A 25269-nucleotide genomic window follows, 5' to 3' on the forward strand; every position below is an offset into this window, starting at 1 on the left:
ACTTCAGCAGCTTGTAATAAGAGCTCAGAGCAGAGATCTTTCACAGTTCTTCTGTAACCATACCACATTTTGGAGTTCCATCAATTTTTTTTTTTTAATTTTTTTTTTTTTTTGCAAAAAAAGCAGGTGGTGCTACTTTGCTCCTGTGTAAGACTGGTGGACCCAGATTTTCAGTGCTGGGAAGTTGCGGTTTCTATATTTAGAGGGACTCCATTGTGGAGTTAAAAGAAGGGCAGCTGATCAAGGAAATGAAGAAGCTGCTTTGTGAGGAGAGACTGAAAATGCTGGGACCCTTCACTGTGGAAAGGGGAAGACTGAGGGGGAAAGGGGTCAAGGTTTACAAAATCTTGAAAGCTGTGAGTCAAATGGATGCAGAATTAGTATTCACCAAATGGTACAAATACTAGTCTGGGTGGCACTTCTTCATTTGAAACAGATTGACCAATTATATTAAGGTGATATTTCACACAGATAAAGATGATACTTCGTGCAGCAGACACTGAGTTTCTAAGCTGTAATGCCACAGGAGGCAGATAGTACCAGCAAGTTCAAAGGGGATTTTGAAGATTCATTGGTACCTCACCCATAAGAAACAGTAGAAGAAGCAAGCAGGGCTATACCATGGATGGACTGTAGAAAATGACCAGGGTCACCTGGTGTACCTAAATTCTGTGCTCTTGCCAGTTACTACAGCAACTCAGTAGGAAAAAACAGTCACAGAATATGCAAGGATCATTGCGTCCAACCCCAGGAGTCACACTATGTGCCTGAGAGTGTCATCCAAATGCTTCTTGGAATCTTGGTGCTGTGACCACTTCCCTGGGGCCACTGTTCCAGCACCCAACCACCCTCTGGGTGAAGAATTTTTTTCTAATATCCAACCTAAACCTCCCCTGACACAACTTCAGGCCATTCCTTGGGTCCAGTCACTGGTGACCACAGAGATCAGTGCCTGCCCCTCCTCTTCCCCTCACAAGGAAGTTGTAGACTGCCATGAGGTCTCCCCTCAATCTCCTCTTCTCCAGGCTGAACACACCAAGTGACCTTGGCCCCTCCTCATACAACTTCCCCTCAAGGCCCTTCACCAGCTTTGCTGCCCTCCTTTGGACACTCTCTAATGGTTTAATATCTTTCTTATATTGTGGTGTCCAAAACTGCCACAATATTCAAGGTGAGGCCTGACCAGTGCAGAGCAGAGCGGAACAATCCCCTCCCTCGCATGGGCTGCCCATGCTTTGCCTGATGCCTCCCAGGACAAAGTTGGCCCTCCTGGCTGCCAGGGCACTGCTGACTCATATTCAACATGCCTTTGACCAGGACCCCCAGGTCCCTTTCCATGGCACTGCTTTCCAACATCTCATTCCCCAGTCTGTATGAACATCCAAGGTTGCCCCATTCCAGGTGCAGAATCCAGCGCTTCCTCTTGTTGAACTTCATATGGCTGGTGATTACCAAGTCCTCTTATTTGTTGAGGTCTCTCTGCAGGGCCTCCCTGCCTTTGAGGGAGTGAACAGCTCCTCCCAATTTTGTGTCATCTGCAGACTTGCTTAGCATCCCTTCCAGTTCTGTGTCCAAGTAATTTATGAAGATGTTGAAGTGCTCAGGGCCTGAGATGGAGCCCTGTGGAACCCCCCTAGTGACAGGTCAACAGTCTGATGTTACCCCAGTCACTATTACTCTCTGTGCTTGACTCGTGAGCCAATTGCTCACGCACCACATGATGTGTTTATCCAGCTGTGGGCTGGATATTTTGTCCAGAAGGATCCTGTGAGAGACAGTATTGAAAGCTTTAATTTCCAAAAGATTACATCAACTGGCTTCCCCTGATCAACTAGGTGGATTATCTTATCATAAAAGGAATGCAGGTTTGATAAGACTGTGTTGTCTTTCATGTGTTTTTCAATACCTCCCAGAATAATCTTCTCCATAAATTTATCAGGCACTGAAGTGAGAATGAACTTCTAAGTCTGTCTGGGAGATAAAAATATTTCGAGTGCCCTTAGAAAAACTTAGAGAACTTCCCTGCAATGTTGGCATGTTGGCAGAATGCTTTTGCTTTAAAGGTAGTACAGGAAAACTCTAGTTTGCCCTTGGCAAATGCAGTTTGATTGCCAGGGCTGTGCTAGCTATGAAGTGGCTGGGGAGAGCTGCATGATAGGAGCCTGTGGTTCTTTAGCAGTGTCACCTCCTGCTGGCAGCAATTTCAGGCTGTCATAGCTGAAAGAAAGCTTTGCTAAGTGTCTTGCATATGTTCAGAAACACTGTAGCAATAGAAGTGGTGTTGTTCTATAGAAGGCAAATGGCTTATGTAAAAGGAGTGCAGAAATGTCAGTACGTGACTAGTTTGATATTTAGGTGATTTCCTCATGTCAAAATAACAGAGAGAACATGACAATGTACTAGTCATAAACACTGATATAGCAAGTACAAATGTTTTATCTTGCAGAGTTATTGATCCCGCCCTAACCTTCAAAGTCTAAAAGCTGAATTTCTGTTTAGGCTGTGTAACATTGATTTAGATGTTGGTTTTATCACACGCAGGGTGCTTCCTAATTAACAAAACCAGTAATGTGCCCTTGGGAACAATGACTCCTTTGTCCATCAAACTAAATATGATGTCTGTGCCTCCTCTCTGGCACTGCCACTGAACACAGTGTCCAGTGTCCACCGATATCCAGTGTCCCATCAGTTAATGGAGTTGCAAGAGAGTAGGAGCAGTGTGAGGGTAAAGAATACTGAAAAACACTGAGAGTAAAGTGAGAGTGTTAGGAGGCTGATGCTCCTGTTTCTACAGAGAGAAGGTTAGTATGCCAAAAAACTTCTCTGTTCCTGTTACATTACTTGGATTACTAAATGACTACCACTGTCTTTAGACAGACAGCTAGGTAAGGCATGCTCTTCAGCATCTCAAAATGGGGATGGGCCCTTGCAAATGAGGCCCTTGGGATCAGCCACCTCTTCTCAAAGCAGTTTGGAAAGGGATATAGTGACTTGCTGCAGGACACAGGGTGTCTGCATCCAGTGAAACAAGTTTTGTCAGGTTAAGGAGGATGGGCTCAAGGGTCATCAGGGCCAAGGCGTGTTGTGGGGGGAAATATAGTATCTAGCGACTCACGCATGGCAGTTAAGCGTGCCTCCTTGCTTTTCCCTCCCCATAGTTGGTCCTTGCATTTCCTTCTAGGAAACATAATCCGGCTTTAGTCTGGCGCAGAGGTTCTTGCAAAGTACTGCCTCGTCTCAGCACAGCTGCTCTGCTCGTGGCTGCCTGCTCAGCGGGGCTGGATGCATACCTTACCACAACCTGGTGCAGGCAGCCCGGCGGAGACCTGAGCTTTGACTGCTGCACCAGGACTTCGTCTGCGTGAGGACTCCGAAAGGGCGCATCCGCGTCAGGCACGAGAGAGAGTGCTTCAGCGTCACTGCCGCCGTTTGCCAGTCCCGCCGTGTCATTTCTCACACTGGCGGGGACGAGCAGTGCTCCACAGCCCATGTTGCTGCTGACAGCTGACTCCAAGGCAGGGAACACCCGGTCAGGACACCAACCCCGCCACCGCTCCGGAGCTGTCCCGCTCCGCCCCGCTCCGCCCCGCTCCGCCCCGCTCCGCCCCGCTCCGCCCCGCTCCGCCCCGCTCCGCCCCGCTCCGCCCCGCTCCGCCCCGCTCCGCCCCGCTCCGCCCGCTCCGCCCCGCTCCGCCCCGCTCCGCCCCGCTCCGCCCCGCTCCGCCCCGCTCCGCCCCGCTCCGCCCCGCTCCGCCCCGCTCCGCCCCGCTCCGCCCCGCTCCGCCCCGCTCCGCCCGTCGTCTCGCGATACTTTTACCTTCGCCGAGCGGCCGGCGCGCGCCGGAAGGGAGGAGGGCGCGTGCGCGCGCGGGGGATGTCGGCCACGTGCGCCGTATCCCGGAAAGCGCCGCCGCCGCTGTCCCGGGGCGAGGGGGATCCGCCGACCAAAGTGATGCGCAGGGGGCTGCGGAGAGGCCACGAGGAGGAGCGGGAGCAGCTGCCGTGGCCGGGAGAGAGCGCGTGTGGCCGGGGCGCGGAGCCCGAGGGGGAGCAGGCGGCCCCGCTCAGGGACGAGCGGCGGAGGCGGCGGCCGCTGGAGCCGAGGGCGCTGGCGGCGGCTGCCAGGGAGGAGGAGGAGGAACGTCTGGAGCGGGAGCATTTCCGGAGGATCATCAACGCCTTCCGATATTACGGGTAACGGAGACCTGATCCCTGTGCGTGATGCCTGCAGGGTGGCCCTGCGCTCGCTGACCGGCCCCCGAAGGGTTCCGGGCTATCCCGCAGCTCCCGGAGCAGGGCGCTCCCCCTGCGGTCTGCGCTCCCTGGCGAGCACTGTGCCGGTGGCGGGGCACAGCAGCCCCTTATACACAGTAAGGGGCTTCTGCGCCACTTACCTTTGTGGATACGCTCAAGGTCGCTTTGGTACTTGTCAGTTCGGAAGCATAAAAGAAAGCACCAAACCTGAAGAGGGTGTGAAAGATTTCTTAGGAGATAAAATACTCTAAGTCTTCAAAACAATAGGAGTTCGTGCTGGCAAAGAAATGCAAATGGTGTTTCAATTATTGGGGAAATTCGTGAAAGACATTTGAGTTTGCCCGAGAGATAAGGGCTAATGGCTACCATTTTTAATAACATCTGTTGAGTTAGAAGAGGGCTTACTGGCCCCATAGAAATTAGATAAATTTAACTTTATGATTGAATCCATTGAATAGAAGAGGAACCAAGTTACTAAGATGGCGGTGGTGGAGACTGGCTGAAAAAGTCCAGTCTTCTTTAGTATTTCGATAAACTGTTTCCTGTTTTTAGGTTTGGGAAGCAGATTTGGGATGTAGCAACACTGTATATCTCTGTACTTCAGTGGACCAAGCCCCATCATGTGACTCATTACTGTGTTTTGAACCCTTCTTGTCACAAGCGTAATTTTTACATGATAGTGAGATTCTTGATAGGAGTGGGTGATATTTATGTAACTTCTCCTGTTTGAGGTTTTCCTGTCTTCGGTTTTATTTGTTTTCCAGGATTAGTGTTTGAGCGGGGAGGTTGGTCTAGATGATACTTCAGTGTTGGTCTAGATGATACTTCAGTGTGTCTTCCCGAATGAATTCTCTAATTCATTCTGGACGTATCAAAGACTTAGTTAAAAATATCTGATACTAGTGGCCATTAATGCAGTTCCCAACTGTAATGTACTCATGTCAGTGATGTAATTTTATCCTCAGGCCTTACAAGCTGGGAACATCATTCTCAACCTCATGCTGAACTGTGGCTCTAGGTTGCTTTTGAATGCAATTTGTTTTAGTAAATACATAAGAAAAAGATGTGACCTAAATTTTCAATACAGAAGTTCAATTAAATTACCTCTGTCTCAAGGAAATAACTCTGAATGTAGGTGAATGTAGGTGAAATTACATATCTCAGTAGTTTAAAATAATTGGAATTTTTATTTACATACAGATGTTTATTAATTGGGAACATCTGTATGAATAAGGCAATAACACACTTTCAGATAAGTCCAGATCTTGTTCTTCTCGTCTTGAGAGAAACAGACTTAACTTCATTATTTATAGTTCTGATTTCAGTGAATTATTAATTTTGCTAGATGGTTGCAATTAGCATGAAAGGGTGGAGAATTAGGTTCAAAGATATTTTTTTTTTGGATCAAACCTTTCAAGAAGATGATGTTAAGTTAAGCTTATGTGCTCTATATTGAGGATCAATTTATTTTTCTATTGTTTCTTCTCTGTTTCTTAATGTAATTTTAAACCAGTGTAGCTATTGTAGTGAACAAGCCCTTCTCAGAAACATGTGCATGAAATATTAACTCGTCAAATTTCAAGACTGAGGTTGCAACTAAAATTGCAGCAATTGCACCTTACTCTCACTGATGGTTAGTTTTCAACTTTGTACAGCTTTATGCTGACACAAGAGTTTGGGAAACTGCAGTTTGACTTGACCAGCCTAAATGATTTGGTGGACAAAAGGGGCAGTGTCTCTTGTCCTGGCTTTATGACTGTGCTCAGCAACTAGACTTCTGTCAGTTTAGACAGAAGTCACATCTAGAAAACTCTAGCAAAAGCTTAGAAGATTCACCTTTTTTGTGAAACTTGTATCTTGGAGAAGTGGAGGAGGTATTTTTAGCTTGTATGAGTTCCATGATCAAATTCACAGTACTAAGGGTAATATGCTGTTAAAAGGGGGTAGATTAGTATCTTAGTGTGGCTGCCGGAACTCTGGCATGGTCTAGCTATGACTTTTGCATTTCTTTCAGAAGCAGTTGATCTTGGCGATTCCAATTCGCACTCCATGTCATTTTTTCTGTAACCAAAGTTTACCACTGCATCCAGCTATTAATTCAGTTTAATTTGGATTTGGGAAACAATCTTGGAGATGGTTGTTTGTTAAATTTTGTAGATCCATGGATTAAGGTATTCATCACCTGCTCTGGAAATAAGTGGCTAATGATGAAACTTAAGTCCTCTTAAGCAGGAACGTGTTAAAAAGAGTGATAATGTAGAACTAGATCTTTAAAAAATTTTTGCCTAAAAAATTCTTGAGAACTTGTTCTCTTGTAAAGAATTAAAAAGTCTGATCACTTTCTGTGTATAACAAAGTGAATAATTGTCATTGGAATAGCTTACAGTGAATTATTTACATGTAATTTGTGTATTGGTTCTAAATATCTAAAACTTTTGCTTTTTAGAACGAATATGCATGAACGAGTGAACAGAACAGAGAGGCAGTTTAAGTCTCTCCCACCTAACCAACAGAGTCTTCTTCCTCAATTTCTTCCACACCTTGACAAGATTCGGAAGTGCATTGATCATAATCAAGAGATACTACAGACCATTGTGAATGACTGCGTTCATATGTTTGAAAATAAAGAATATGGAGAAGACGTATGTGAAAGTGGACTTTTTCTTGATCCAAAACTAAAGTCTGTATGCTTTGGGATTTTCTACATTTGTTTTTCACACCTCTAGGCCTCCAACTTTCCTTTTGCCTTTATTTTCTCATTTCTTGTTTCTTGCTTGCTTACACTTTTCTCACTCTTTCACATTTTGTGAAGCTGATGCTTACTAGAGCTGTTTCTTGCTAGTTCTTTTAGTTACACTTAGGAAAACTAACTGTGAATCTGGCAAATGTTTGTAAAAAGGTATTTTTCTCTGTGGAGTTCTAGCTTTACTCTGCTTACATTTTAAAGTTATTTTTTCTGTTAACTATGTAGAACAGAAATGATATTGTCTGTCTTACTGTAGGTTATTATATGTTGCAGCATTCTGAATTGGTTGCAATTCTAGATAGGCCAAGTATTTTTAATGTTGTTATTGGTGAGCACTTTTTTACTACTTGACCTGTTTTTTTAGTGTGGCGTCTCTGTCAAACAAAATGGCCCTCAGACTTAAAAGACTGACAGAGGTGGAAACTGAAGTCTTTTTGGTATCGGCAGACAAAATTCAGTAATGGACAACTCTGAAGTGAGCTTCTTAGTGTTGCCATACCAGTACCTAAAGGGCTCCTCTTTTCAGAGTAACCAGTTCAGCTTCTGCACTAGCTAGGCCCTGGTCCTTTCCTGAATAAGGACTACCAATTTGCTTTGCTATGCCATACTGTATGTTTTTTTTCTGATGTGGAAACTGGTCTCTGGGATGCCAAATGGAGACAGCAAACTCAGTTTGTTTAGGATATTAAGGTGGATTTGAGCTCTGGTCCCAGGAATGAAAGGCAAGTGCTTTGTCAGCTAAAACTCCCAACAGCTCTTATAGCGTGACATTTTTCTGTTTATAATTTCGTCTTTTTCCCCCAAGACTCAAAAAACTTTGTACATTTTCCACTAACTTTTTTTTTTTCCCCACGTTAATCAGGGAAGCGGGAAGATAACACCAGCTTCAACATTTGACATGGATAAATTAAAGTCCACATTGAAACAATTTGTGAGAGACTGGAGTGAAGAGGGAAAGTCTGAGAGAGATTCCTGCTACCAGCCAATCATTAGTGAAATTGTAAAGAACTTTCCAAAAGAAAGATGGTAATAGTGTCTTAAGACTTATATTTATGTGGAGATAAACTGTTGCACAAATCTAACAAAGTTTGTGTGGAGTAATGAAAAACTTGGTTTCAAAATACAGGAGTTTTTGTGAATTGTTTTTTTAATCAGGAAAGTTTTTATTTCTAATACAAGGTGTTGAAAAAAACCATATTAATAAACTTCACGAAGTAATACCAGGTAAATCAGGAATAGCGTTTTGTTGTTGTTCTGCAGCTTGGTGTAACAGAATGTATTTAACTTTTCAAGTAAAAGACTTCAGGAGTATGTGAAGTTAACTCAGTTGTGGTCAGCAAGGTAAAGTTTGCAGGTTAACAGATTATCAAAGTGTGTGTGCTGCAGATAAAAGCAAGGACCCTTGTGACAGCAGGAAGTATCACTATTGCCCTTCATGATGGAAGGAAGGAGGAATACTCTTAAGCTCTAGTGCAGTTGCACTTAGTTGCACTAAGAATTTACTCTGAAAATAGTAAATTCTAGGCTTGGTTTCAAACAGGTGTTACAAGACAATTCTTAAAAAAGCTTTGCTGCATGTATGAGGGTAACTTTGTAACCACATTGGCTTGTTAACACTGTAAAATAGCTGTCGATGCAGGGTTTTTTAGGTAACTTCAGGTAGAAGTATACTGGTAAAATCTCAAAAGGTAATAGTGCTATAAGAATTCCATGTTTAATGATTCTGTCAATTAATCAACTCAGTCATCTTAAAGTATATTTTAGGTAAAACTTAACAGTCTTACAGTTAGAATATATGAGAACTTTCTACTCACAAATGTAACGAGCCACAACTTAGATTTGATATAGGTGGGTATTACTCTGGGGTTTTTTCTCTCTCAGTAATTATTTACAAATTTGGAAAATCTTTTCTACTAGCCATTTTTTAGTTTCATTAGTAAAGACTGTGGTGGCAGAATATGGAATGGACGTGGTTGATTTCTATTTTGCTTTGGGCTGACTTATGTCAAAATACAAAACGTTTTATCTGAAAGTGAACTTTGCAATGCTTTTAGTGCTAATAGTGCCCTACATAAGATAGAAATGAATTAAATACTGCAGGTTATTTGGTGCATCTCTGATGTGTGGGTCTGTAGGAAAACTCATAGTTAGGTAGCAGTTCACCTTTTTCTCTTGTATGCTAGCCTTTAATGGATTTTGTTTATGAGGGAGATAGCTTATGTCAGATCTTAAAAGATCCATGACTGAGGCTGAAAAATCTTGACTTTTACATTTGTCATCAATGAACTCTATTTCAAAACCTCCGGTATATATTAGGAAGCAACATGTGGTAACAGATTGGGTGAATCTGAAGTTGGTAGTTTTGTGCTTATTTACCAGGAGTTCTGGTGGTGGTCAAACAGAACTAATGTGACAGAGCATGTGTCCCTATTATGTTGGCTCTGGAATACCATTTATTTTGTCTCTGCCAAAATCTCAATACATCACTGTACAGATCAAGTACCTCTACTACAAGTTTGAGTTTGTCAAACTAAGTGGTGGGTTTTTTTAATTTCTAAAATATGTTTTAAATAAATACGTTATTTAAAAGTTTGATATTCATTATCACTATGGAGCTGTTGTAGCACTTGCGCAAAACCTTTTCTCTGTTCACATATTGTTAGCTACTGTCTAGCTCATTCTTTTTCCTAGTTACCAAAGGCACTCTCCTACTTAGTTATACTTACCTCTTTGAGGTAAGAAGCAGAATCATGTACTATCAAGCTTAACTGGCAGTGCGATAAGTAACTTCCCTGGCAGGGCATGCTAGCTAGTCGGTCTGGTATACAGTTTTATACAAGCTTCACTCTTGTCCCCAGTGACAAGACTCGAGGAAAGAGCATGAAGCTGAGTCAGGGAATGTTTAGGTTGGATATCAGGATTCACCCAAAGGATGGTTGAGCACTGGAACAGGCTCCCCAGAGAAGTGGTCACAGCACCAAGCCTGTCTGAGTTCAAGAAGTGTTTTGACAATATTCTCAGGCACATGGTGGGATTTTTGGGGTGTCCTGTGCAGGGCCAGGAGTTGGACTTGATGATCCTGATGGGTCCTTTCCAACTCAGCATATTCTTTGATTTTATGATTTTGAAGCATAGCGGGTTTTTCAGTTTGAAGGTATGGACAGGGCCTGAACTGACCATAGTGGAGGACTAACTGTGGACACCAATGTATGAAAACAGGTTGTAGATGAACCTCAGAGTTCAGCTTTGCATTTCTTTAGAGTTCTCTTTTATGCTGAAGTCTCCTGAGATGATGAAAGTGCTAGACAAAAAGTGCATTGGTGGCACTGGGTGATGGAAACAAATTTTCTAGATGTATTTTACATTAAAAATGATAAAGAAATAAATATTTTAAATTTAAAACTGTCAGTGCAAGTCACCTTTTACTTTGTAAAAGAAATTGTAACATACATAAAATTTGTAATACTCAATGGAATGGTGCATGCAGTTTCTAGTTAACATAATTTGTTAACGTTATTGATTCCTTGCACTGGAATCATGTGAAAAAGAAGTTTAATTTTTGAAACTATTAAAGTATATTTCGCTCCATGCACGCACATGTTGTAGTACGCTCTTTGCAAGATTGACATGTATGGGTGCAGTTGGTATGTAAAGAACAGGAAAAGCAGCGAAGTATTGTATATGCTTGCTTTTCTGGGAAGTAGAAGAAATACAAGCAACGGTTGAAAGTAGCTGTAAATTACAACAGTGTGAAGAGGTGCTTCTGTTATCCTGTGTTTCAGTCTAGTCTTCTGATAAGACTGTCATCTAAAAATAACATACATGGCCAGAGCTATTCCTGCCTCTTATTCCTCTTCAGAAATAATTAATTCTTTCTTCTTAGCAGAATCTGTTACTAGGATCAACCAAGCATTTTTAAGTGAAATCCCATGAGATCAGGTCTTCCTGAAGAACTGATAGATTTCCTGCATTATTCATGTTGGAATTTAATTGTGTTTCAGCTCACAGGTGCTCTGTAGTATTTAAATTTCTTGTATTTCTTCAATCTGAATGAGCCATGATCACTGCTTTCTGAAGGAAAAAATAGTAAAACATAGATACATTTTTATTTCTTGATGGAATGTGTTAAAGCATTTTTGCAGGGAAGCATTTAAGTTGAAAATCTAAATAAGCATACTGGTACATTTTTTTCTGATTCCCCTTTTTCTGTTGTCTTTGTTTCCTTTCACTTCTACTGTTGTTACCCTTCCTGTTTAAGTGAAAGGATGTAAAAAAGATCATCAGCTTCTTTTCCAAAAGAAATCTAAGAAATAGTTAACCTTTTTGTTAATTATCATTCCATGGCCAAGAACAGTATACTTAGGTATTTTTTCCATTGTTTGCTTCTCATTAACATGGCCTCTGGAATCAACTATAATTTGAAATTTATCTTTGTTATCCTGTCCAGCAATCAATTGCATTTTCCAAGGTGCTGGCAGAACAGCCCAGAAGAGATCACCAGAGCTTAGTTTCCTTTTTATACGAAAACCAGCTTATTGGTCCTGAGCTTGGTTATACTTCTTGAATGTGCTCAGTCACATTTATAGTAGAGTTGAAATTTCTGCTTTATTTAAATTTTATTTAACTTTATAGAATATACATCTGTCCTTGGAGGTTTTTGTACTTAGCTTAAACTTCCCTTTAAACATTGGACTTAAGAGCAAACTATATCGTCAGTGTTACTACAGTCCACTGAGTCTTTGCAGATCTTTACATGAAAGTATGTAAAACTCAGCTGCCAAGTTTGAGAAAAACTGGTCTTCAAATTATTGTGCTGTTTAGTGTTTGTCTTTAAAAAGTCTCTGAAAATATGATTTAAGTAAAATAATGAAAATCCTATGCTGAGAATTTTATTTAAATATACAGACATTGTAAGCACCAGGAAAGGATTCCCACAGTGTGGTTTTATTTTGATATTTCCACTGATGAGAAGCCCATCTCTGTATGGGATGTGTATTTATCACTTCTGTTCATTATATAAATTGAACTACAGTGTTCAGTTTATGAAAATGAGTTTCATGTTTCATGAGATACACTAATTTTCATTTTGCTGAGCATGTCTACCACTTTAGCACCATTATTTTTGGTTACAGCACAATATGCATGAAATAAGCCTCTGTTTTAATCATGTTTAATGTTTCCTGTTAAAAAAAGCACACCTTTAAAAAAGTTAAAATCTTCCTTAAAAGCTGAAAATATATCACACTGCAAAATGCAGTACAAAAATGTCATGACAGATTTTGGTTGTTTCTGATATTTCTCCACTATCTTTTTTTAAGAGACTTTTGCAGTTTCAGTAGTTGAGCCAAACAGAACCATGCTGCCCTCTTGCCTGCTTTCCCTGCTCTTTGGCTAGCCTCCTCTCCCTGCCAAGTTAATAGGCTAATGTTTCTACTCTACTGGACCACAATTATTTAGTGGATATTTGTTGATTACCCATTTATTTTCCTAACTGCTGCTAGATGTGTCATAGAAATCCTGCTGCTGCTGACTGGATCAAGGCTAGTTTTCACTGTGGATAACTTTGGGTTATTATATTATTGCAGGTTTTGATTTTTTTTTAAATTGTCTTAGCTACTGCTGCAATCACATATCCACCAAAAGAAAGTGTGTTTTTTCTAATCTGTTAAAGGACTGTGGCCATTAAAAAAGCAGTTTCTGTGCAATTAAAGATTTTTAGCTATTGTCACGATTTAAAATTCAACGTACATAGTGCATTGGGGTGCTTCCACTACCACAGCTTTCATACCTTAATTTTTTTTTAATTCATTAATAGGTTGTCACAAACAATTCTTTTTAAGTCTTGAAAAGAAGGTGTTTGACCATTTTTTCTGAAAACAGGACACTGTCAGCAGTCACTACTTGTTATGCAGTCAGTTTGCCACATACCTAATTTCTCTGACTATAAATTAAAAAAAAATGCTCTTGAACCATTTTGGAAGGCTAATTCAATGTTAGTGGACTGAGATTTGGTTATATTGTATTTATTAGCTGTGCTCTGTAGGCTGAAATGAAGTTGATGGCCAGGGCCAGTGTCTGGCAACTGATGTAAAGAGTATAGGTAGAAATTACATTGCTAACAAATTTCCAGACAGGCATTAATCCCTTAATAAAGGTACAAATGAAAGTTTAGTTAAGACTGCACTAGAAAAATACGATAGAAAACTACTTACTAAGAGAGAATTTGGAAAATCAGTTTAGAAATACGAAAACTTTATATTGTGAATGAAAAGATACAAGACAATTACAAGCAATTTAAAATCAACTCGACTGTTAGAGGCTTTATCTTGTTTTAGGATGCATAAAGGTGCAGATTTCAAAATATGAATACACCTGCATTATTAGATTGTTTTAAGAAAAGTCTTTTTTCTAATCAATGTATCATGATCTTAAAAGTGGCTTAAGGCTTTTCAACCCATTCATTGTAGAAGTGTCCACTTGGGTGTGCTGAAATCTGTGGAGAGCTAGTCTAAATTTTTCATGAATAAAGTGAAATTGTAGGAAATGAAGAAATAGATGAGGTTAGAAATACATTTAGAATAACAGTGTATCACTGTGAATAGGAAAAACTTTAGATTGAAGCGTTTCTAGCTTCTTCCGGAAAGTGCATTTTCTTCTTCCTTCTTCTTCTGGTTCCATATTGTCAAAAGTATTGTCTTGAGCATGTAGTTTTCTCCTGAATTAACTTTTTTTTTTTTCAGTAGGACTGTCTTCTGGTTTCTCTTGTAGACTGGAGGTAGTGAGAACCATTGCTTCACGGGAGTGCTCTTAAGTAATAACAAAGTCTTGATTTCCTACTTCTTTTTAATCAGAAAAAGAGCCTGCACATATAAGGGGAATGAAATGAAAGTCAGGAATGATTTTTCCGTTTCAGAGGCGTCATCACTAATTACGTGATTAGGTCAAAACCCAAAAGACACTGCTAAAACTTCTTTGTTAGATTGTGTGCCCTTTAGAAAAGAATAATACTTTCTGTTGATTTTGGGTAATAGTGTTCAGACATGTACAGCTTTTCAGAATTTACATAACTCCAGTGATCTTTGTGCTTATGCAGCATGCTAACTCTTTTGAACTCTTCTTGGCATGCTGAATTTTTAAGTTGTCAAAGGCTTTGCATTCTGCTGTCTGTGCTTGGATCTTCTAATTGTAGCCTCCTCTTCCATTTAGTTGCATATAAATTGATAGACATATGTTTTGTCTTTGCATGTGACGTGCAAAACAGAGAGTAGTATGAGTGTTTGTGCTTTTTTTTGGTATATGAAATCATAAAGTCTTGTTCATGGCTGGAAACTGAAAAAATATTTCTTTTTAGATTAAGTATCTTTTCAGTTTGGCATGGGAGTGGGTTTTGTTGTATGAGTGGAGATTTCATTGCACTGTGGTGGAAGTCTGCTGGTTACAGTAAGTCTGTATTGCCTTTTCTGCCTCAAAGAGGAGCAAATGTTGAGATTCTTAGTTCTCCTATTCATTAGTTGCTGCACTTGGAAGATGGGAGAGATTTTTCTAGGTATTTCAGTAAACACACTGCTGGATGTCTTCTGGTTGTCTTCAACTTGATGCCTAGTTAGGGTTAAAGGGTTGGAGAGCCAATTTAGGAAATATGTCACTTAAATACTTCAGGGAAACCCACAGTTGCTGAGATGGTGACCAAGGTTTTTACATTCTGAATTGCTCATCAGATTATGGAGGTTTTATGTTTCTCATTTCTCCTGTCAAAATACTTGTTTATTTTTCATGCAAAGTAACAAAAATGTATCTAGAATACTTGCTGATTATCAGTGGGACTTGGAAAAATACATGGTTCATATGATAATGTTCTATTCACTTAAGAGATTTTTGGCTTGATAACTGTAAAAGTTTTAAGGAAAAATATCGTTCACTAATTATGCTCTGTATTCTGAATGAGGGTTGTATATGTTCTTTTAAGTAGTTTCTGTGTGTTGTTTTGACTGTACAATTAACCAATCTGATCAGAACTGGCTCAGTTTCCATTTAAAAATAAAGTCATACAGGAAGTACAATATCTAAGTATATGGGGGGAAAATGTTTGAGTGGACCTCTAAGTTGTGTTAAGAGGTATCAGATAAAGACTTAACTATTATTTTTGTTCTGTTGCAGGGATTTCTCCAAAGTTAATATCCTGGTACCTGGTGCTGGGCTAGGTAGATTGGCGTGGGAAATAGCTATGCTCGGTTATGCTTGCCAAGGAAATGAATGGAGCCTCTTTATGCTCTTTTCTTCTAACTTTGTACTCAACAGGTATATAGCTTACATTTTACTTGCTGATTAAAACCTAGAGAGGCAAAGTCATAAATGAGAAAAGTCTGAATATGTAAATCTCACAAGAACAGATTTGTAAGTCCCAATACAGGACACACATAACCACTGTTTACAATGTTTTAATGAAAAAAAAGAATCATAGGGATAAATGGGGAAGGAGGGATTGTATCTGAGTCATTAAAATTCTAGGAAGCATGGGGTTTAAGTTATGAGATGTAGAATCTCTAGATTGTACCACAGATTTTCTGCAAAATTTTGATTAGGTTTTGTGATTTATTTCACATGGTTCTGTAAAATGCGCACCTCTCTTACCTGGTGTCAAATATGGGCTCTTAAATATGTTTGTGGTATGTAGTGCTGGTGATTATTAACAGAGGAAAGCTGCTAAAAGAAAGTATTACATTCCATACTAAGATTTTAGGCACTGTTTTGACATGAAAAACAACCACTGAGGCATGCTGAGCATGAGTGGCTAAAATAAGAGTTAACAGTTCCACAATTATGCGGAGGTAATAGATTCGAATGTAGTAAATTTCACTTTACAGGTTTAATTTCAAATTACATTTTTGTATTTGGTATTCTGCCACGTGCATTGGAAATTACTGGTTTCAGAATAAAGTTATTAGAGAGGAAAGAAGGCAGCACATGCAACTGTTCTTTTAAGAAGGAGGGTAGGAAGACTACAGGTGGGCAAATATGAAAGTGGTCTGGGGGATGTTTTGTTTTTTTGGTGGAATTGGTGCCAAGTTCAGAGACACAATTTGCCAGTCATTCATCAGTCTCTAAGTGTACACCTTTGCTGAAAACACCTAAACTATTGGTTTGTATTCTGTATTACCATAAAACATAAAGATCTGTTTGTAGACTGATTGTCCACAGTGCACCGTGATGATCTTACATCTCTTACAGCTTACTGTTCAAAAACAGCAAGAGGAAAACACTTTTTATGATGGCTGCTGCCTCTGCGTTTAACAGGTCAATGTGTTGAAAATAGATATTTACTGGAGGTTCATTTGTTCTTTTTTCCTACATTATTCTCAAATGAATCATCTGCTGGTGAAATTGTATATTACAGTTGCTCTGACTGATGCCTTGCAGCTATTGAAAGGAAGCCACATTCCTCTTGTGCGTTGGAACTTTTGAAATTATTCAAAGCAGCATAAAAGTATTCATTTTCCATCTTTGGTAGCACTGATCAACTGTCACAGAGGTTAACTTCATCCCTACCATCCCTACTTCATCCCTACCATCCTGCCTGATGGCAGGCTTCCTTAAATAATGAGTCTTTGGCCTATATGTGGAATTGTCCTGAAGATTCACACTTAGCTAACAGTGATAATCATTCGTAGCATCTAGTGCTCATGCAGTGTTTCCTGTTTATACAGGATATTTAGCAAAGAGGTGTATATGCATTAAACTTGCTAACAGTATGTGATTTTAGACAGCAAAATTGAGTGTTATGTAACTGCTGTAATCTTCATCACTTCTGGGCAAATTATCAGTTACATCTCCTTGAAAGAGAATACTGCTAGCCTGACTATGAACTGCAGTCAGTTCAGTTCAAATCCAAGCATTTTCCTTTCCACCAGATCTATTTGGGGGCTTGGTGTGTCTTTTATGAAGGTCTTAGGGACTTGGAGAATCTTTCAGTTTAGTCTTAAGTGGCTGTTCGCAGTTAGCCTTCTGAAATGGACATCTTTGATTTCCTGAAACTGGAAGAAAAAACAGCAATCATCAATATGAGCTGAAAATAGTAGTTAAGGAAGAGTGGTAAAAAACAAGGATTTAGTGACTTAGTTCTTAACTATAGTCTCAATTAATTTCATTTATCAGTTGATGAAAGCACGAGGATTTTGCTAACACGTGCTTAACAGTTTGGATATACCTTCTTTCTCTGACCATAGTTCATTTTTAGGAGGACAAAGTACTGTTTTGAGTGTCAATTGCTACAGTAGGTTCCTAGATGTACAGTGACTTAATATTTCTGTACACAAAGTGATATCTGCTGATTTTCACATATTTAAAAAAAAATCTTAATTTTCTTAGATGGTGAACTTCTGTTACAGTGAATAGAGGTGCATGGTATGATATGTAGAGTATGTGTCAAGGCATAACTGTGGTCACTGTAAGTATTTGAAATTATTTAGAGTGTGTTATTCTGTTGAGGAAGCACTAATTTGAGAATAAAGTGATCCTGGAGTACTTAAGCTACAATGGCTCCAAAGCTGCTTCAGTTCTTTTATGGGAAATTCTACTTTTCCTTGTACGCGTAAGGTTTTTATGTGGTGTATTTTTCTAGTGTTTGCTTGAGTTCTGGATATAATGACAGATGTCAGAGGTGATCACCGGTGGCACAGACACACTTCATTTCTAAAAGTTTTGGAAGAGGAAAAACTGAAAAGCATAATCTGTTCTTCTGCGTCTGCCGGGCAGCCTAAAGCCACAGGACACTTTACTTCCCTGTGAGATCTGACAGGAGGGGAAGCAACGCTAAAGTGATATCTGTGTGGATGAGACAGGAGCAGCTGGTTGCTGACATGCTGTTTTCTAGAGCACAGGGTCAATAGCCTTGGTGTCACTTGCTTTGAGAAAGTTCCATTCCAGTAATATAAAATCACTTTGTACACAAGTTAAAATAGAGTTAGTTTAAAAAAGCTTTAATTAACACCAGTAGAATTCATGCTAGTAATTGATTAATCTGTACATTCTGGAAAGAATTTAATTTTAGAGAAGTCTTGACATTTGGAGAAGGCTTGTTTGTTGCATGTCCATGAATGCCTTAGGACGAAAACAGTTAAATTACTCTTGATCTATAAACCAGTGGTCAGAAGTGAGATTTGACCTATCAGGTTTTTCCAGAACTGAACAGTAAATGCCCTGCCCCTATGGAAAATAAAGAAGTGTGCCACAATTGAATCTGTTAGAGTTTTATAATATATGTGACACGTGTTTTGTTGGAATGATGGAATTGCAAAGGACTGGAGTACTTAGTTTTGAAGTACAGATAGCTGAAGCTGGAAATGGTGGTTTTCAAGCTTGTATATGAAAAGGGGTTGGTCTTTTCTGTTAAATTAGCAGTTTCCTTTGGAATTGTTTCAGTATACTGCTGCTCAATTAAAAGTCAGTTTTGTATTATTTTTTAGTTGATAAAAAGAAATATAAATATGACATGAAGAAGGTAAAAAATGTTATTTCAAAGACCATCACAGATGTATTCTAACCACCAGCCAAAAGAATGCACTTTCTATAACCCAGTAGATTGCTTGCAGTTTATGGAGCATTCCATGATATGTATTTTATGGGACAGCTGTGTCCTCTGTCTCTGAAAGAAAATGTTTTCGTTTTTTAGTTAAAAACTGATTTTACAAGACCATGGGAAAAGCTGCTTATTATACTTAAATGCTGTATTTTATCACTTTTTAAAAGAAGAGTTGATTTAGTCAGTCATGTCAACCCAGAAGTTTTATTCTACAAAGACATGTTTACTTAGTGTAATTCCAGTGATCCAGATGTTACAAACTTAAAATGACTTCTAGTGTGCTTTGCAAAATAGCATTTATTTATTTTTTGAAGTTTTAAAGCATCCTTTCCATTAGCATCTGGAAAATGCTTTTAATCTGCTGTGTCTCAGAACCTTCTATGATTATGGTTCAGAAAAGACTGAAAAGTCTAGAATGAGAACAAACATTTCCAATAAAATTAATGGAACCAATGTTACTCCTTTTTTTTTTTTAAATAGGAAGATAAATGATCCAGAAAATAGTAGCTTTATAGAATATAGTAAATCATAAATTTCATTATTCTTACAAAATAAACTTATGTATTTTCTTTTCAGCAGAGAAATGAGTTAGAGAAAATTATAAAAAGTTGGAAAAGAGAATTTTAAAACTGGGTGGTTATTTTGCGATAATTTGTGTGTCAGAGTAAAATTAATTTTTTTATCAGTTCATAATGATGGGCAATCTGAAGTGCTGTGAACTAGATTAAGTCCTTTAGCAAATGTGTAGCTTTTACAAGAACTTTGACGCTTATATTTCTAAGAGGTAAGCAATTAGTTGAAACTGAATTTTGCTGATTTTCATATTTTGCAGATGCTCTGAAATTAACTCATGTAAGCTTTATCCCTGGATTCATCAATTTAGCAATAACAGAAGATCTGCTGATCAGATACGACCAATTTATTTCCCAGATGTTGATCCTCACAGTCTTCCTTCTGGTTCAAACTTCTCTATGACCGCAGGGGATTTTCAAGAAATTTATTCTGAGTGCAGTGAGTAAATGCAAACCTCTAGGCTATCCATGTATCTTCAGAGTATTTGGGATAGTTAATGATTAGAGAGAGAATGGAACTGTGTCTACAAGCACTGAGGAAAACTGTAGAAAAACTGTAGTAAAACTAGCTACTAACTGTAGCAAGATTTTCTTATTCAGAATATTTCTCCAGCTGTATAATAAAGTGCAAATCAATAGGTCTATTTCTTATTCCAAATCAGCTTTTCTTTTCTTCTTAGTTATAAAAAGAATACGGATGCCTCCTTGTCTAACAGATCTTGCAGGACCCTTCCTTACAGTTACTTAATTTTCTGAAGATTCTGTCTTTACCATTACAACATCTGATACTGGCATAAATCCTCAAGACTTTTTTTTTTATTTTATTTACAGAACTTCAAATTTTTGCAATTTCAAGAATGCAATTTTAGAGAAAAACAGGGAGACTCATGCATTAAAAGGTAGATTTTGAAAGTTCCTGCTTGTTAAATTGACCAGTAAAAAACAGCTGGGGAAATATTCAGATACTGAATAAAATGTTTTAAAGCTAAGTGATTTGTGAACGTAGACTTGTATTCTAAATACTAAATAGGGAGCCTAAAATCACTGGGTATTTTTGCAGTTATATTTTTAACAGTTGTCATATGAAGTTCATAGGACAGGTGAGTAATAGCACACTTGGGGCTTCATTTATATAAAATGTTACAACATTTACATTTTACAGTATATCTGTCATTTTATGTGTATGACCAATTTTATGAAGTGTTTACATAACTATATGTAATGTTTCAGAGTGTGTGTGTACATATACACACTATACAGGTCAAATGAACCCAAACATAACAATTTTTAATATAAACCAAAATATTTTATTTACTTGTAAACAAAATTAGGAGCCTTCGGATGTTGTTAGTTGAAAGTAATTCTGAGTATGTGAACAAATGCCAGGGTTAAATGATGAACTTTTACAGGGTAAAAGCATTCAAACTAATCTCTGTATACTTTGCTCTTTTTATGCAGATACGTGGGACTGTGTAGCAACTTGCTTTTTCATAGATACAGCACATAATGTTATTGATTACATTGATACTATATGGAAAATACTAAAGCCTGGAGGAATATGGATAAATGTAGGCAAGTGTGACCAGCCTCTCTTTTTGACTTATTTTTGATCAAATAATAGGCATCTAATACTTGAAAAGTGTGTGTGGATGAGTGTGTCTGTGCAGAAAACTGTACAACTAGAAAAATACAGGGCTTGGAAATTATCTCAGAAATGTTCAAAATATGTTCAGGTGTTTGCTAGTTACAATCAAGTCAACACCATGTGATTTTTGAATAGGCAAGTAAATCTTCCTAGTGGCAGGTTTAGCATTTGTGCATCAAACATTTGTTATTTGACAAATGTAGTGTTCTGTATTCTTTTTTGCTACTTTTCTAAGACAGTAAAACTTATTCTATGTGTAAATACACTCTTGCTTTTTTTTTTTAATGTCTAGTTGGTACTGTACTTCTAAGCAGACATTTTGGCAATGAGATTTATGTGTGCCTTGGATCAAAACAAAAGAGATTTAACTGAAGTCTTCTGTGGTGAAGGAATGTCAGACAAAACTCAGGCATTAAATATTTTGCATAGTAGAAACTGGTCAGTCACTGGGCAGTCAGTCACTATCCCAGTCCTGGCCAGTCACAGAGTGCAGGCAGAGCTCCTGAGCTTTAGAGAGAGAGGTAATGCTGGGCTGAAGAAATTTTAAGATACAGAAAACACAATCTGGTGAGGAATGTGACAAATTGTTGAATAAGCAGCTGAAGTAATTTGTTTTAGTTTTGCATTGATTCTGAAATTAATTATAAAAATCGTACTTGAGTGATAGAAATACATTCTTTTGTCAGTATTTATAGAATCATAGAGTGATTTGGGTTGGAAGGGACCTCAAAGATCATCTAGTTTCAACCTCCCCGCTGTGGGCAGGGAACCTTCCACATTTTTGAATATGTGAGTCTGGATATAAGCATTTGTTGTACTTTCAGTATGTGCTCTTGATTTTTAAAACATTTTTGTCTTTCTGATAGCCATTTCTATTGTATATTTGTACTCTAGGTCCTCTCCTTTACCATTTTGAAAACTTGGGAAATGAACTTTCTATAGAATTAAGCTATGAGGATATAAAAAATGTTATCCTACAATATGGATTCCATATAGAGGTAAGAACGTGGTGCAGTTTGCAATGAGTAGTATTGGTATAAACCAAGCAAACTGCTTTGATAAACCACCATAAATTTAGTTCAACATAATGGTATTTATTAATAACATCTAGGAGTATGTGTTACAAATTATCTGCTTTTCTCGTTTTTGAGAGGTGTACAGATGGGCCTTGAAATCTAATATAGCAATTTCTTGTATAGTTTCTGTAGAGAAGCTGTCTTGAAAACTGCTGCTTTGTTTTTAGGTGGAGAAAGAATCTGTACTGTCAACTTACACTGTGAATGAACTCTCCATGATGAAATACTACTATGAATGCGTGTTGTTTGTGGTGAGAAAACCAGAACAGTAGTGGTCTGAATAAGTTAATGAGAAAAAACCTGTTGGCTTGAAAGCTAGAAATGAGGGTAAAATGGTCTGGGTGATGTATGAACACAACCTCACATAGTGGTGCCTTCTTATTCCTAAGAGGATATAGATAGTGTCTATTTTCTTAATATCTCTATTGCTGTTGGGACATACACTATGCCATGCATATTTGTAATATACTTGTGAAGGTGAAGGATGTAATGTTCACATACACTGTCATTGTGCTTTGGAGTGCATTAGAAATAAAAGCAAAAATGTTTTCTTGAGAACAAAATTAAATGTTTGCCATAAGTAGGCTAATTCTCTGCATATGCTGCCTAATATTTCATAGATTTATAGTGATTTTTTTCTATTATCTGATATTAGGAATGCATGGAGGTGCTTACTGTGTCATGTTTAGAGAAGTATTTTTAAATGTATACTTAAATTATGAAGTCTGAAATGGTTGGAAAGTGGTAAAATTATTCTTGACAGATAAAATAGCCATCAAGACTGGTAGAGCTTTTTCTGTGGAACTGAAATGAAGTAGATTATTGTATAAATGCTAATCTTTGACTGTACCACTGTTAACAGTTTAATTAAAACACAGAGCCTGTGGGCAATTTGAAATACTATGTGAAAGCAGAATACTGAGTGAAGAAAAAGCAATGTGTCACAGAGAAGCAGTATGATAACCTCAGTTGAGGAATACTACCAATTTTGATTGAGCTTTGTGTTGAAACTGAAATGTGTTAGATGCTTTGCCATCTTGTAATACATTGATTTTGAGTCATCTGACTGCTTAAGCTAAAACTTCCAAAGTTGATAAACATAGCTGAGTTATCCATGCCATGTGTAGGTAGTACAACATAAAGACATCTGTCGGGGCAGTGAAGTTAGGAGAAATAAAATACATTTTTTTAATTACAAAACAAAATTATAGGTGCATTGTGAAGTTGTAAGGTATGCAGTTCCAAACTGGACTGGGTACCAGGGTTCTTTTGCGGCCGGGATAAGGGAAATATAAAGTTCCTAAAAATTAAAATCTTTCTGGGCCATTTGGCAGATTTTGAATAGAGGGGTTTCTTTTTTCGTCTTTGGGCTAAGAACAAGGGAAGATCCATCATTTTTGACAGAGGATGCCTCGCAGCCAATGGGAAAGAAGGGAAAGCCCATTTTCGGAGAAAAGGAAGCCTTTTTAGGTAAAAATTAATATATTAAACTTATCAGAAAAAGGATGGGATTTTGTAAAACCATAAAATACATGAAATTTAAACCCAAGGGGTCTTTTCTCCCCGGGACCTTGGTGTGAGATGAGACCGGCTCATGCTGAATAAACCTTTCCTTGATGATACAGTTCCTTTGTTTCATAGGTAATTGAATCTTTCTAAATTAAATAACGAGAGATTTCTCACAAAGTTACGTGTAAATATGTCCTATAACCTAATCACCTCTGCATGAGTCAGGATATGCAGGATAACTTCAGACACTTTATCCTTATGACTTCTTGGCTTGTTCCTTATACTAATGTGGTTTTTTCCTAGCAGATGTGGCTTAGGTGAATATTTAATGTACAAGTCACGATACTATACAAGAGGCTGAATCTCCTGTCACTTGGAAGTTATGATGTACATGAGAACAACATTAATTAATAATCACTATTCTGAGTGGAGGTGTCATGTCAAGCATTTTGTTTTCTTAATATATTAATTACCTTAAGTATCATTTTCACACATTTTCAAAATGGTCTTTAAAATATAAAAGCATTATGAGGGCTCAAGTTTTTTTCATATTTGGCCTTAATGACACTGGCCAATATTTTGTTTATTTCCCATTATTTTTAGTCCTGTCTTTCATGGTGGTGTCCTAATCACCTCCCTTTAATAGATTTGTTACGGCTTTGGGATTTTTCCAATTAAGGCCAGAAATTTGTGCCTTTATTCCTAAATTGAAAATCTGCAAGGAAGAAAAACACCAACTTTTTTTTTATAGTTTGAACACCACATAAGAAAGCACGCATCTGTATATCTTTCAGTACTTTGCCCTTTTCCATTCAGAATCCTTATTGAAATAGAGGTTTCTGGTCAACAGCAGTTTTTAAGTATACCATGGCTTAAACTAGTCTTATTTGAACTCTTCTTTCTAAAAGTGCACCACCATGACTCAGTTCCACAAATGAGGTATCAAAGGTCTACCCTGCTCCAAGAGAGATGTGTTTCAAGAAGAAACAATGCTATTGCAACATAAAATTAAAAACCCTTGCACACTTAAAGATAAAAAAGCCACTTGCTTTAATTTCTGTATTGTACCATTTACTTTAATTTTTGAGGGAATTTATGATTCTTTGCTTTAAATCTGCTTTTTTTCTACCAGAATATGATTAGCATTTTACTTAATTTTCAAGCTCCTTGGAATCAGACATAGCTTAAGTGAATGTAAATTGTGCTATTACTGAGTAGTATATCTATCTGTAATGTTACCCAATTTCTGCCTCCTATCCCGTCTGTAACTTGGAATGTGGTGTTCCTGCTTTTCACGAATAGGCAATGGGACTCTTTCTTTCTGGTTGAATGTCATTATCCTTTGTTCTGGTAGTTTTGTTCCTTGCCACCCCATGTTGTCACAGTTGCCATTTTTATGTATTTTCTGAACATGTTTTTATTTGCTTACATCAGGTATAATATGGTGGTGTGCTTTTATTTCTGATCTAGAAAATGCCGTCTTCCCCGCACAATATTCTTTTAAATCGCAACAGTCACATTAAGAGTTGGAAGTAAAATAATCTTGTGAATGAGCTGTGTTAGTAGTGTTTTACCTACCTATTTATGAGTTCCTAGAATTCACCACTTGTACTGTTATGAGGGTCGTTGTGTATTATAGAATGTGATCACTGTTCTATTCGGTTGTATACGTGGGGGAGAATGTTGAAGATGAGACTGTTTACTTTAGGTCGTTATTAAACTGTACATAGTAACAGATGTAAAATAAAATGCTGCATAACCTTAAGTGTAAAGCTTCTTTATATGGAGTTTGACGGCCTGGGTTTTTTTGTTCCTTTATTTGTTTGGGTTTTTTACGTGGTACATTCTGAAATCGGTTGCGAAGATAAGGATGAAAAGTTTCACGTCTC

General features: G+C 38.2%; 2 protein-coding genes across 3 annotated transcripts; one reads left to right on the forward strand and one right to left on the reverse strand.

The window, feature by feature from the left end:
* Nucleotides 1-1758: 1758 nt before the first annotated feature.
* Nucleotides 1759-4173, reverse strand: LOC120323925. Its single transcript, XM_039384835.1, has 2 exons — nt 3818-4173; nt 1759-3497 (listed from the first exon to the last, which is right to left on the reverse strand). The coding sequence occupies exons 1-2, from the start codon at nt 4171-4173 to the stop codon at nt 3125-3127; spliced, it is 729 nt and encodes a 242-aa protein (XP_039240769.1). The 3' UTR covers nt 1759-3124.
* CARNMT1 (carnosine N-methyltransferase 1) lies at nt 3838-25145 on the forward strand. Of its 2 annotated transcripts, none has more exons than XM_027729009.2 (8): nt 3838-4194; nt 6701-6896; nt 7863-8026; nt 15158-15298; nt 19411-19589; nt 20609-20722; nt 21690-21793; nt 22039-25145. In XM_027729009.2, exons 1-8 carry the CDS (start codon nt 3875-3877, stop codon nt 22141-22143), a joined length of 1323 nt encoding a protein of 440 aa, XP_027584810.1. In that variant the 5' UTR covers nt 3838-3874; the 3' UTR covers nt 22144-25145. The 2 variants fall into 2 exon arrangements, with proteins under 2 accessions (XP_027584810.1, XP_027584813.1); XM_027729012.2 differs by lacking the exon at nt 3838-4194 and adding an exon at nt 4236-4370.
* The last annotated feature ends 124 nt before the right edge of the window (nt 25146-25269 follow it).

Source organism: Pipra filicauda, unplaced genomic scaffold, assembly GCF_003945595.2.
Source record: "Pipra filicauda isolate LSUMZ 115617 unplaced genomic scaffold, ASM394559v2 scaffold37_size4185640_pilon, whole genome shotgun sequence".
Classification (NCBI taxonomy): Eukaryota; Metazoa; Chordata; class Aves; order Passeriformes; family Pipridae; genus Pipra; species Pipra filicauda.

Bases quoted from the DNA above. Each gene is read 5' to 3' on its own strand.
- LOC120323925 (XM_039384835.1), bottom strand. From the start codon at position 4,173: ATGATCCTCCGGAAATGCTCCCGCTCCAGACGTTCCTCCTCCTCCTCC. The intron at 3,498-3,817 runs GTAAAAGTATCG...GTCAGCTGTCAG, and splicing joins GCGCCGGCCGCTCGGCGAAG to CAGCAACATGGGCTGTGGAG.
- CARNMT1 (XM_027729009.2), top strand. From the start codon at position 3,875: ATGTCGGCCACGTGCGCCGTATCCCGGAAAGCGCCGCCGCCGCTGTCC. The intron at 6,897-7,862 runs GTATGTGAAAGT...CACGTTAATCAG, and splicing joins ATAAAGAATATGGAGAAGAC to GGAAGCGGGAAGATAACACC. The intron at 15,299-19,410 runs GTATATAGCTTA...CATATTTTGCAG, and splicing joins TCTAACTTTGTACTCAACAG to ATGCTCTGAAATTAACTCAT.